The sequence below is a fragment of the Sarcophilus harrisii genome, chromosome 2 (genome assembly GCF_902635505.1).
Source record: "Sarcophilus harrisii chromosome 2, mSarHar1.11, whole genome shotgun sequence".
NCBI lineage: Eukaryota > Metazoa > Chordata > Mammalia > Dasyuromorphia > Dasyuridae > Sarcophilus > Sarcophilus harrisii.
Genome location: NC_045427.1, coordinates 417,501,697 through 417,514,835, shown reverse-complemented (window position 1 = coordinate 417,514,835; position 13,139 = coordinate 417,501,697). Strand labels below are relative to the sequence as shown.

Here is a 13,139-nt window from a genome sequence, read left to right as displayed (position 1 = left end):
TACATTCTATGTATATTTATTCCCGGTCTCTCAACGTTGGCTCCTGTCATCCTAGATCCCCTGGAACCGCAGGCCCCTAATAAGATGATGAGCAGTTTTGTTGAGTGTGCCCCCGTGCACGCCCCGTCGGCCCATGAGCACTATCAGGGCCTTGGGCGTGAGTCCCACGCACACAGATCGACCATCTAGTCCCTTGGTCCGGGCGTCCAGAACACCATCGTCTTCTTCCAGCAGGTGGTCTCGGATGACGCAGCAGCGTCGGCCCGCCAGACTGATCCCCGACTGCAAGAAGCTGCGGCGGTCAGGGCCCGTCAATATGCCCACCTCCTGCGGGGAGATGGCAGCCAGCAAGCCTCCAGGCCTCGAGGCCCACACGCAGCGGTTGTCCGAATGTCCCACTACCGCCACGTCATCGATGCGCTGGTCTCGAAGTACGGCGCTGATGTATGTCTTCCAGTCCCCCATTCCAGGGAGATAGAGGAGCCCTGTCCTGTGCTCTCAGCCTCCTGGGGTGTCCCAACGTCCATTGCTGCTTTCCCATTTACCATCGTGATGTCAGCGCCCTCTGTGACAGCAGCACCCACTGTGACACCAAAATTTGTTCTGAACTCAAGTCTCCTCCCCCTTCCTTCCGGGCCTTGCTTGGGCCCAGAGACACCTCCTCGTTTTTGCTCTACGCGTCGGAGAGAGGACCAAGAAGCCTAGGAATGCTAACTCTCACATTTTTTATTCTGGGCCCGCCCCATTATGATGCCCGCACTGGTCCTGAATGTCCAAAGCCAGGAAAGTTAAGCCCAAGGTGCGTCAGGAGACTGTGTGCTCCCGGATCCATCCGAGGTAACTGGCTACGTTGGCGTAGACTCCAGGTTTGTTTCGCTTCCCACAGCCTACGCCCCAGCTTACCACTCCGCGCAGAGTGAGCTGACCCGCCTTCTCTTCGCACACGAGTGGTCCCCCGGAGTCGCCCTGAGCCACGGACACGTCAGTTCGATGTCCCTGCCTCTTGCCTCCCCGCTCCCCTTTTTATGTGACAGGTTTCTCTGCTCACCTGGCAGGCATCTGTGCCCCCTTCCAAGAAACCAGCGCACAGCATGTCTTGGGTGACAGCTTGCCCATGCATATCTTGGGCTGAGCAGCGATCGTGTGGAATGATAGGCAGCTGGGCTTCCTGCAGGTAACTGGAATAGTCCTCGGCCTCTGAAGAGTGGGGGAGAGGTGACTAGAGTGTTTTTTGGTAGGGTGATAGGGTGGAGAGCCCACCAGAGCCCTCCAAGTTCAGGGTCTACTGGCTGCCAATCTTTTCCCCCCAGCTATGTTTGGGATTCACATTTTCTTCCTACCCTTCTTTTCATCTCTCCCTCCACCCCAGTCCTGAGTCTTTTGCCCAAGAAAGTCACTCCTAGATGGCTTGTAAACTGAGTTAGGATATGAGCAGCAAATACGGGGAAGAGCTCTCAGGGCTCTTGGACTCTATAGGGAGCCCAGGACTCTGAGATAAGAACAAATGCCGGAAATTTCTTACGCCAGAGCAAGGCCCTCCAAATCCTGTGGAAATGTCATATAGCTCTTGACTGTCTATGACTCCTTTTATCCCTATCCCATAGGATCATAGGATTCTGAGCTAGCAAGGAAGCTTCAAAGAACTTTAGCCTAATTCCCTTATTTTACAGGTGAGGATACTGAAGCCCAGAGAGGGGAAATGTCTTGCCCAAGATTCCCCCAGTTAGCAGAGCTCAAAGCCAGAGAGGCCTGGGAGTGCTCTCACTTCAAATCTGAAATATTTCCACTAATAGGTTGCCCGGGCCCACGTTTATATGACCGACATTTTAAAAAACAAAACAAAAACACCCGAGATTTTAGATTTCAGCAGTGCTGGGAACTTCCAGTGAATAGAATTCCTTCCACCAAGGCAGATTAGCATCAACTCTGCACCTTAGGTCTTAGAAAGTTGCTTCTCTGTGAGGATTGTGTGCCTAAAGTTAAAAGCCTACTAGTTTCCAGCAGAGGCAGGAGATGAATTTAGGTTTTCAAAGCCTTGCTGCCGCCGTACATGCCATCTTTTGCCATCTCTCCTCTCACGCGAATTTGATCCTTTCATTAGTCACCCTCCTTTGCCTCCTCCCGAGTTATCTCGCATGCAGATCTATATAAGGGGCAAAGTCATCTCTGCTGCTCTCTGTTTACTACCTTCATATTGGTGACCCCAGCCGGCGACCTGGCAGCTCAAGGCTTCACCCGGAGGCTCCGGAGACTCGGGGAGGCACACGGGCTGAACAAAAGGCGAGAACCTCGCGCAACCGCCGTCCTTTGTCTCCTGCAGCCGCACAAGCGCTAACCCCCAGAAATCGACAAAAGACAGAACTTTTGAGGGCTACTGGGATTCGGGTCCGGGGCCTCCACGCCCCTTTTCCCTGTGTAAGGAAAGCACTGGGGCGCGGAGCTGGCCTGAGACCATCCCGCTGGCCCTGGGCCCCGCTGCTCCGCACCTACCAATGTCATGCTGGAACGTGTCGTCCCGGAAGCTCTCGTGCACCCGGTATTCGCGCACGGAGAACTCTTGGCAGTGTGGACAACTCTCGTTGAATCGTTCTTGGCCCAGGACCACTTTCAGCAGTTCTGGGGCAGGCCTGTGGGAGTCACTGGCTGACAGCTTCGCCGCGCGCTGTTAGACAACCCGGGTCCCCCTTCTACACACCCCTTGCTTCCCACCTCCAGGCAGGCCACCAAGTCTGATCTTCAACCCCAAATCCCTGAACCTCCCTTATTGGGAGGGATAAGAGTGAGAACAGGAAACCCCAAGTTTTCTCTTTCCGTGTCCATAAAGGGGTCTAGCTTTTCCCATCCCAAACTCAAACTACCCCGCTGCCGGAGTCTCCTCTGGATTACTCCCAAAGGAATAACCGAGAAAGCACTGGGTGACTCACCTGTTCTCCAAGCAGTGTGCTGCCGTGAGAACCCAGCAGGCGCTAAAGAGACTGCCAGCACAAAATTTCTGGTCCAGGTAGAGCGCTGCTATGTAGGGGTGTGCCCCTGGTAAAGCCACCAGCCCTCCCACAACGCGATTCAGCCTAGAGAGCCTCTTCTTTTGTCGTTGGCCACATGCTACCGAGTTAACGTTCCACTGAGGAGACTGAGAGGCCAGGCTCTCCCTAGACAATTCTGGGAGGGATCCAAGCATCAGAATGAAAGACACACCAGAGACACCCATATTCCCTTTTTCTATGCTCTCACTATGCCCTCTATGTGTAATTCTTGACCTGCCTGTTATCTTATAGTAGTAGTCCCTAAATTTGTACTGTCCCTGCCCATGCTCTTAAGCTCCCCAAACTGAGTTCCCTGCCTTCCTCTCTTCCCCCATGACCTATTCCGTTGATCTATTGTTTCCCCTTCCCATGGTCTTGTCTTTCCTAGTCTTTTCCCATCCTTTTGAAGCCATTGTGCTACATAATCTCCCCTGAGAATAGCTGTTACAATACTAAGACTAAAAGGGATTTTCGAAATCATCTAATGATTTGAAGATAGTACCCTCTGCCTATTCAGTTTCCCTCATTGGACCAAGGCCTGCTTGTATACATTCAGTGCCCTTTTTTCTTGTGCTTATCCCATGTTGTTGCCTGCCCCATTCTTTCTGTGACCATTCTGTCATGGTGCCATTTCTTCTGATAGCAATCTATCTTTAATTTACTTCGATTCAACCAGCATTTATTAAGCACCTACTAGGGTGTTACAGGGAGTTAGAAAAATAAAATGAAAAAGTTCCTGTCCTTTAATAGAGATTACATTCTACTCCTTGTACCCTTTGCCAGTGCCTATTGCTATCTGGTCTTTGTGCTTATTATCCCCTGCCTTTGCCAGCCTTCTCTTGTCCCCTTAGTGCTCACACTGTGCCAACCTGTGCCTCTCTTTTTGCCTACCCTAATTATATCCACAACATATCCATCTGTGCCCTTCTCATGTCTTCTATGAATAACAGTCATACCAATGCTTATCTCATTCCTCTGTCCATGTTGGTCCCTCATGCTAACCCCTCACATCTCTCTATGCTCACCAATGTCCTTTTGTGCCTATCCTCTGGTTATCAACCCTGTGCCTTCTGCTTGTACTGACCCTTTTATATTGTTCTGTTTCTATTTCTTGTGTTTTTGATGTTCACTCAGTGTTCCATTCCATCTGCCTGTACTCATCCAGTGACTTCTGCCTTGTCTGCCTACTGTCTTGTCAGTCTATGTATCTTCCTGTTTGGCCCAATCAGTTTCTTCTGTTAGTATCTCTGTATCATGCCTGCCCTCTTATCTGTATCCATCCCCTCTGCTCACTTTGCACTCACCGATGCTCTCGCTCTGTACACCAATAAGCATCATACTTTTTCTTTGTTCCAAAGCTTATTCATTCACTTTGCACTCACCGATGCTCTCACTTTGTACACCAATAAGCACCATACTTTTTTCTTTGTTCCAAAGCCTATTCATTCACTTTGCACTCACTGATGCTCTCACTCTGTACACCAATAAGCACCAAACTTTTTTCTTTGTTCCAAAGCCTATCTATGCACTTTTTGTGCTCTCTATTGAAGTCGGTGTTGTACCTTTTCTGTGCTCGTCTCATGTTGTAATAGTTGCCTGCCTACTTTCTCTGCACAATCTTTATTATTCCTTGTCTGTATCCACCACGGAGCATCTCTTAAAAATTATTTGTGTTCATTCCACATTCTCTACAACCAACCTTTGCTCACTTTTATTGCCAGCTCTATGCTTGCCCTGTACTCAGTCTAATGCTCTCCATTATAGCCTCGCTGTTTACAATATCATGACTTCTGGAGCTTTACTCTCCTGTACTTTGCCATGCCTACTATATCCTTTTGTACTCTGAGTCCTCTACCTCCACCTAAATTTGTTCAGACATATGTCTTTCTGCCCATCCTATCTCTTGTGATAACCTTGTCTATGCCTGTGCTGTGCCCTCTGCCATTCCACCCTCTCTGTGATGCTCTTTCTATGTGAGTTCCCACTCCCTTTACTTCTGAAAGGTGGTTCTCCCCCTTGCCCCTTCTGTCTCCTAGTATGATAATATTTAGCCCCTATCCTACCTGTAAAAGATGATGGAGCAGGAGTAGTTGGGTGCTGTGATTCGATGGTTGGATTCTGAGTTGGATGCTGGCATATGGCCAGACTACAGTACTCCCAGCTCATCCGAATCCCAGAGAGAACATAGCACCAGGGTCTAGTGTCATTATCCGGGTTCCTGAAACCATATGTAAATGGCATTCAGTACAAATGAGGGTCTTTATTTCATACTCATCAATCTCCTCAATACCATTTCTCACCTCTTTCCTGGTCTGGGCCTCACTAATTTTCCCCCAAATCCTCACTTCTTTCTTCTTCCCTGGCTTTGCCTAAGCCTGCCTCTCCCTCCCCATGTCCCCATTCTCCAGCCTGCTCCTATCTTCTCATGAAAGTCTTACTCAACCCCAAGCTTCACTCACCTACAGTAGGGGTGATGACCCAAACCCTTGGTCAGCACCTGTTCTCTGGACAGATCCCGGAACGTGACTTCTGAGGACCAAGGTTGGCATTGCTTTCCTGACAATGTGGTCTGGGCTGTGCCTCGATAGGTGAGTCCCCGACCATTATAACATTTTGCACTGGTGTCTAGTATAAAGAGAGGCCATCCAGAAATGGAGAGGCTGGGGGAGCCCCCAAATATTGTGCTCTTTTCTTCAGTTGGCTCACCCCACTTTAGTCATTTATCCTTGTCTCCTCCCTTTTCCCCCTTTGAGAGTTAAGTAAGCTACATGCAACAAGAACTGGTACTGGAACCTGGATCTTATAAGTTAGGATGATAAAATTTCAAGCTAGAAAGAACTTTAAAAATCTAGTTTAAATTCCCCTTTTTTGGCAAGTGAGGAAACCAATTTATTTGTTCCACTAGATCACACTCCCTCTCCCCTCTCCCTTTGTCAGCTTCTAAAAGAGGGAGGAGGAAAAAATAAGGATATATCTGTGTGCTTCTCCCTCTCTGTATGCCTTAGTGATCACACCTCCCCTTGAATCCACTTTGGGTACCCTGGCTTGAAAGGCATCTCAGACCTACCTATTTCACAAAAGTGTCCTGCATAACTTGGAGGACAATGGCAGACAGACTGGCCCTCTGCCTCCAAGCACTTCCCTCCATGGAGACAGGGGTTATCCAAGCAGACTGGGAAGAGAACAGAGTTCAGTATAATCTTTAGGGAGAAAGTGAGTTATAGCCTTCTCCAACCCTGAACACCTCCCCCTACCAACAACTCCCCCAGAGTCCTGAAAAAGGTCTTATTTTCACAATGGCTAGACTAGAACACAATCTCACTGAACAGAAAATGTCTAAAATTGGAAAGGCTTTTGGAATATAGTGTTAGATTTAGATACAATTCAAAAACATAGAACCTCAGAGGTAGATAGTATCTTAGAATATAAAATGTAAAAGAAAAGACCTTAGAACCTAGAATACAGGGCTAGAAGGGACCTTATGTTAAAGCCAAAAAATATATAGTGTCACATATACAAGGTTTCTTAAAACTTTGAACCTTATATCTGGAAGAGACCCTAAAAAACAACATAGGAGACATTTGGAACTAGAAAAAATAGAATATATGGTGTTTAAAGATAGGAGGGATCAAGAAAAAGAATAAACTATTTGAACTGAAGGTTGCCTAAGGTTATTAGCATGTTGGAGTCTTAGAACAAAGGAATCTTTAGAACCTTAGCAAAACCTAAAGGAAGCTTAGAACAAAGACAGAGTGAGCAAGAACTTTAGCACATAGAGTTAGAGTTAAATAATGTTAGAGTTAAAAAAACATAAAGGTCAGGAAATATGTCAGAGCTAGAAGACATTTTACAATATAGAAGTGAAAGGGAAATTATATAATAGAACACAAATCAGAACTAAAAGTAACTTTAGAAGATAGTCTTAGAAGTAATAGATTAGATTGTAGAATACAGAATAAATCATAGAAGATAACAGTATTAGAAGGGACCTTGAAATATAAGATTCAGAAGTAGAAGGGATCCAAGAGAATATGGCCTAAAATATGGAATGTCAGAGATGAATGGCCTTTCGAAAGAAATCTTGGAAAATAAGATTAGTTTCAGTTGGAAGATCCTTATAGAAGTTGCCAGTTTACAACTGGGAAAGTGAAGAGCTTCAGACACAATGAATAGGAAGTCATAGCAAGTGAATCAGTCTATCTAGAACTCACAATCAAGTCTTTGGACTTGGAACTTTATCAGTCCCCCATCCTCCCCACTTCAGCCTCCCTGTATCTGTGCCAGGCCAATCCTCACCCTGGCTGTTTGGCAACCACTTGCAGTCAGCAGTGGGGCCCTTACACCAGCACTTGGCCACTCTCTGTGGCTCTGCACGAAGCCATGTCTCATTCTCATCGAAGAACTGCCTAAGCTGAGGCTCATAGCACTTCTCTGGAGGCAGAAGAAAACTGTTTAAGAATAGGTTGTTGATATTCAGTCACAAACTACTCTTCATGACCCTGTTTGGTGTGTTCTTGACAAGGACACTGGACTGGTCTGCAGGTTTCTTTTCCAGCTCATTTTATGATGAGACCCCCCAGGTAGAACCTCCTCCCCATACCTAGAGACCACCCTCCCCGGAGGGGAGGGTATGTGTGACTGTATTGAGAGTTCAAAAGCCCAAGGCCCACAGTCAGGCAGAGTGGACCTCAAATGCATTGGCACCTTTTTGGCAGTGCTGCCCAGTGAGGTGGGGGGCACAGAGGCAGTGGGCTCCACGAAAAGTGTTGATGCAGGTCCCTCCCTCCTGGCACAGATGATGCTTGCAGTGATCTGTGGACAGAAGATTCTTGCATATGAGCACTGAGGATCCAGAATGGCTGATTAGGAGAGGTGAGGAAAAGAGAGGGGTTGAGGGAGAGTGATAAATAAAATCAGGACCACAGTAGAACTAGGCAGTTTCTCTGGAATTAAGGACTGAGATTGGAGACGGTCACTCCTGGGGCCCTTTTTGGAGAAGTGAAGTCATAAAGCAGAGCTAGATCCAAGCTTGAGGGTAGGATGGAGGAGGTACCTCAGAACTTTCTGTAATGGAAGGGAGGAAAAAGAGTAGGGATTAGAAAGGAGGTACTCCCCCCACCAAGGCACCTTTCACTTTCTTGAACTCCAGGCAATAAACCCACTGCTGATCCCGATCATAGTTGTTGGTGGTTGCACACCTGCAGAAAGAGGGAATAATTGTCCCTGCTCTATAGGCCCAGATGGTATACTCCCAAAAGCCCACCTCCCCCCAAATCATGCCACCATTGAATTTCAGGGAGGGAAGAGACCTCCCTAAAATTACCCAAGACTGGAGACCTTAAACTGGAAGATGATAACCATACCTTCTCACTTCTATAGAATTTAAAGATTTACAAATCTTTATACGATGAATAATCCAGCAAGAAGGGAGTACAAATGTCATCTCAATTTTACAGATCAGGAAATTGGTTCAGATTGGCCCCAGGCCACAAAAGTAGTATGGTGTCAAATTAATGAACAGCACTTTCCCCTATCTTTCCAACAAGAAAAAAAGATAGTTTATTTGAATGGAATAATATTTTCATTTGGGAGATCTGTGGAATACTGTGACTTACGTGATGCAGCTTCACAAAGGGAGAAAAGCCAGGAGCTTACCAGGCATGGGGCCCTGGACGGCCTCTCTTGATACATTTGTGGTACAGGTGGCCTCGATACTGGAAGGGGAAGTGACAGGGATCCCCACTGGTGATGACTGTAATTAACCCACAAACACCAAATGAACCCTTACAGCCTTCAAAAGATCCTAAACCTACCCTCCAGAGGCTAAAAGTCTAGTTAGTGGGACAGGACAAAAGTCAAATCAACCATTGTTAAGCACTAACAAAATGTGCTTGTGCTAGGCTTTGTATTAAGTTATTGAGGATATTAAAAAATGTAAAAACTAAAATCAGTCCCTGTTCTCAAAGAGCTCACAGTTTCACAGTCACAGGAGGTGATAACATGCAAACAAATAGACATAGATATGGAAATATTTGTATATATGTCTATGTATGAGTGTATATATATATATATATATATATATATAAGCAATGCACTCACTAGATAAATTAGAAATAATCTTGAGGAAAACAATAAGATTAAGGAAAACTGGACTGGGGAGTGGATTAGAATCTCAGCTCAGGAGGATCTGAGTTCAAATTTGATGACCATGGGCAAGTCACTTAACCCTTATTACCTCTTTAAAAAAAAAATATGTCCAGTCTCCAGTAGAAGGTGGGACTTTATTTGAGATTTACAGGATACTGAGGGGGTTGGGGAGGCCAGGAAGTGGGGAGAGGGAAACAGTTAATGAAAATGTCCAGTCAGGAGATAAAATGTTCTGGGCAAGTAACAGCATTGTCTGGGTCACAGAGTATGTGAATAAGAGGTCTGTGAAATCTAGAAGAATAGTAAGGGACTAAGTTATGAAAGGCTTTAAAAGCCATAGAGGTATATATATAATATATGAATATAGATATAGATTTCATTCTGGAAGTAATTGGGAGCCACTGGAATTTGCTGAATGGAGTCAGAAGGGACTAGTGTTCGACTCTTCGTGGCCTACCCCAAATAAAATATTTGAGCTGGGAGAACTCTTGCAATATTGGATGTCAGAACTGGAAAGAATTTTTATAACACACAATCTAGGCTATCAGTGCTGACTCGGTTCTATTGTACAAAGTTGAGTGATGACCGATGACTCTGGAAAGGTAGTGTGGTGGCTGATTGTAAGGGTCTATTGTAAGGGTCTCACTGTACTTCACTGCCTTTTCATCCATTCTCCAAATATTTGAAAGGCAGATTGCATATAATATAAACTTCAATTTCTACAGTGCTTTGCAGTTTAAATATTTTCCTCACATCTCCAAGGTAGTACAATATTATCCATTGTCTAACATAGTGCACAGTACATAGCAAGAGCTTAATAAATGCTTATTGGTTGATTTATTGTCTAACATTTAATAGGCACTCAATAAATGCTTTAATTATTGAACTGATTAATGAACTGATTACAAATGAGGAAATAGTATATCTCAGAAAGGTTAAGTGATTTGGCCATGTTCTAGTCCCACTCATACCTAAACAAAGTCCCCCATATAATGTATCTAACAAATGGTCCACTAGATGTTGCTAGAAAATCTTCAGTGAAAGGGAACTTACTGTTTAGAGACCCTCATAATAATTGTTCCTAGGTTTCTGGGACCTAATGTTGCTTCTCTGTACATTGTGTACCCCCCCCCCCCCCCGTGCCTGCCACAGTTGCCTACCCAAAGCAAGTGCATAGTGTTTGCCATTTCACAAATCGGTGACCCAGGTTGGGGGAGGGGAGTGGGACACCCAGAAAGAAGGGAGGGAGGCATTCGGAATGAAAAAGGCATTAAGAAGAAACTGAGGGGTGTGGGTGTTGGGAGCTGAGGAAGCCATCCGCTGAGGAAGTCATCCGCCCTCCCCACTCATAATTACAATAATAGCAACAACTCATTTACATACCGCCTCCAGACCTGGGCCTTCACTCAAAGATTGGGGCAAGAGTGTCCCTGACCAGCCAAACTCAGCTCTGGGTCTCTATCCCAAATTGTCCTTTTGTCCTTTGCCAATTAAGTGATCGTCTTTCCTTAGAATTCCCAACTCCCCCACCGCCATCATCTTCCTCTTGGTCACTTGGCCAGAAGTCTAGCTGAGAAGACTCACCTGCAATGGTCATGAGTTCTTTTGGAGTTTTCCAGGGTGGGGCCTATGAGAAATTAGGATGGGAAGAAGTAGTAGCACCTTAGCCCTGCCCCTCTAGATACCTACTATCCCCTAGATCTCTCTTCATTGTGTTCCCCATAAATACTTTCCTTTTGTCTTTTCTTTGCCCCATTTAGAGATCCACTTCACATATAGCCCTACCACCCAGGTCAGGACCCTGAACTTCCCCATTTTTTTTTCTTTCTAGGCCCTGATTCATCCTTCTCAGTTCCCATTCTTGACCTCTTCACCCTATGTTCAGGAAGTCCAGCATGGGGAACCTGGGCCCAACCCTTTCACCTCATTCCCAGGCTAGTTTCAGAGTCAGAGGAGGACTTAGCAGTTGTCTAGTCCCACTCATACCCAAACAAAGTCTCCCCTATAATGTATCTAACAAATGGTCTACTAGATATTGCTAGAAAATCTTCAATGAGAGGGAACTTACTGTTTAGAGACCCTCATTCTACTTTGAGAGGACTCAAACAGATGGGAATCTCTATCTTATCTCAAATTTGAATTTGTTTCAACAATTTCTATCCTTTACTCTAAGTTATCTCCCTGGAACTAAAACAAATCTAACCCTTTCAGGTGGTGGCTCCTCAAATAATTGAAGATAGATGTATATACTAGTTTCCACCCCTAACCTTTTTCTCCCTATATAGTTCCAGTATCTACAATGTTCCTGATGTAGTTTAATCAGGGCAGATTACATTAATAATTAATAGTTATAATAGACTATTAGCATTTCTTTAATATTTGCAAAGTGCCTTACAGACATTTCATTTGATCAGGGCTATCTCCTTATCTCAGAATACTTTGAATATCTTATAATAACCTCAGATCATTAACTTCCTAGTCTAATAAATCACACTGTTGACTCATACTGAGTTTCCGGGAACTAAAACCCCCGGAGCCTTTTCAGGTTGCTGTTTAACTGTGTTTCTACCATCCTGACATTTTGTGCCTTATTTCTTATGTCTCCCTTGTAGTAAGGAGACACCTTGTATTCCTAGAAAAACTTGGTGCCTAGGGATGTTCAGATAGGAATGGGACCAGAACAGAAGCCTTCCCAGTCCTGGGGTACTAGACATCTGGAGAAAGTAGGTGAGGGGAAAGGAGTGTTGGGAACTCTGGCTCTCTTTCCTTCCAGCCAACAACTAATCAGTTAGATTCAGAGACAGAGGTAGAGACCCAACGCCAAAAAGGAATGTTTCCTCCTAGGAATTTCCTGAAACCATGATTCCTTTACACTGGCGCCCTATAATATAGCTCCTCCTCGTTCACCTAGGACCTCTAACCCAGCCCCCAAACTATTGCCTCTGAAATTATCTCTGTCCCTATTTGATTTCTTCTGGGACCACCCTAAATCTTTTGCTCATAGTTCCTTTTCCCCTCCCCAAAGGAACCCTTAACTCAATTCTCATCTCTCCTAGAACCAACCTATCCTTCTCTCCTGGAATAATCCCCTTCTTCCAGAGTCTGAAAATAATACATATACCCCAATCTCTTCCCCCTTTACAAGGTCTTCTAGACTTTATCCACCATTAGGGTTGTCTTACCATAAGTGCCAGCCTCAGGCCCATCAATAGGGCTCCAAATAGCAGTAAGAAATGCATGGTGTCTGTATGCCTGGATCAATATGATGGGGTAAGGTCCACAGGAAAAGTTGGAGTCAAAGAAAAGTGAACTCCAGCCAGGCTGAAGCCCCGCCCCCTGACCTTGACCAAGTTTAGGGCCCAAAGCCAGTGTATATTTGACAGAAGGAAATATCAGCCTTCTTAGGAGAGGCAGTGATGAGGTCCAACAAATCATGATAAAGTACAAGTCACAAAGGTGGAGAGTCATCCAGAATGAATTCACAGATTCAAACAATCTCCAGGTCAAGGGGAAATGCTTTATTGTTATACTTAGCAAGCAAGCATAGTTCTTAATAAACACAATTAACAAGGAAGATGGGACCTTATATGGGAAAAGACCCAAAGCAAAATATGCTAACCCTGATAATTATATACATTAGTTAATCAACTGGTGATCTACTTTCCTGTTTATACAAGATAACCTTGGGAGTTGAATCTATAGTTTAACCTCCAGATTGTATAAAGTGACAGTAGGTGTCTGTACAGGATAGCTCTGTCTGTACAAGATAATTCTGCAAGATTTACTTGCTCCTCTCTAGAGCCCACTCAGATACTGGGTTGTTGCCAGGGACATAGTCTTTTGTTGGAATTCATTCAGTCCATCATTAGGACCAAGTTAGGTTTGTCTAGAAAGATTGAATAAGAGGAATGGGATCTCTGGGACACCTTATTCTTGAGGCATGAATTATGGATGGGTTTAAGTGAGGAG

General features: G+C 45.2%; 2 protein-coding genes across 2 annotated transcripts; both read right to left on the bottom strand.

Annotated features, from left to right (window-relative positions):
• On the bottom strand, positions 1 to 576 carry PFN3 (profilin 3). The gene has a single exon (XM_003756904.3). It carries the CDS (start codon positions 463 to 465, stop codon positions 52 to 54), a length of 414 nt encoding a protein of 137 aa, XP_003756952.1. The 5' UTR covers positions 466 to 576; the 3' UTR covers positions 1 to 51.
• Positions 577 to 708: 132 nt separating this feature from the next.
• On the bottom strand, positions 709 to 12,450 carry F12 (coagulation factor XII). Its single transcript, XM_012552735.3, has 14 exons — positions 12,353 to 12,450; positions 10,755 to 10,797; positions 8,679 to 8,775; positions 8,151 to 8,221; positions 7,728 to 7,835; positions 7,320 to 7,454; positions 6,091 to 6,195; positions 5,483 to 5,648; positions 5,087 to 5,241; positions 2,925 to 3,159; positions 2,491 to 2,627; positions 2,188 to 2,331; positions 1,049 to 1,197; positions 709 to 966 (listed from the first exon to the last, which is right to left on the bottom strand). Exons 1-14 carry the CDS (start codon positions 12,407 to 12,409, stop codon positions 805 to 807), a joined length of 1,764 nt encoding a protein of 587 aa, XP_012408189.1. The 5' UTR covers positions 12,410 to 12,450; the 3' UTR covers positions 709 to 804.
• Positions 12,451 to 13,139: the final 689 nt, after the last annotated feature.

Excerpts from the sequence above, each read along its gene's own strand:
- PFN3 (XM_003756904.3), bottom strand. The coding sequence starts at position 465 with ATGGGGGACTGGAAGACATACATCAGCGCCGTACTTCGAGACCAGCGC.
- F12 (XM_012552735.3), bottom strand. The coding sequence starts at position 12,409 with ATGCATTTCTTACTGCTATTTGGAGCCCTATTGATGGGCCTGAGGCTG. Across the intron at positions 3,160-5,086 it reads TGCTCCATCATCTTTTACAG|AATTGTCTAGGGAGAGCCTG; the intron begins GTAGGATAGGGG and ends GATCCCTCCCAG. Across the intron at positions 2,332-2,490 it reads CACGTTCCAGCATGACATTG|CGCTTGTGCGGCTGCAGGAG; the intron begins GTAGGTGCGGAG and ends TCTGGGGGTTAG.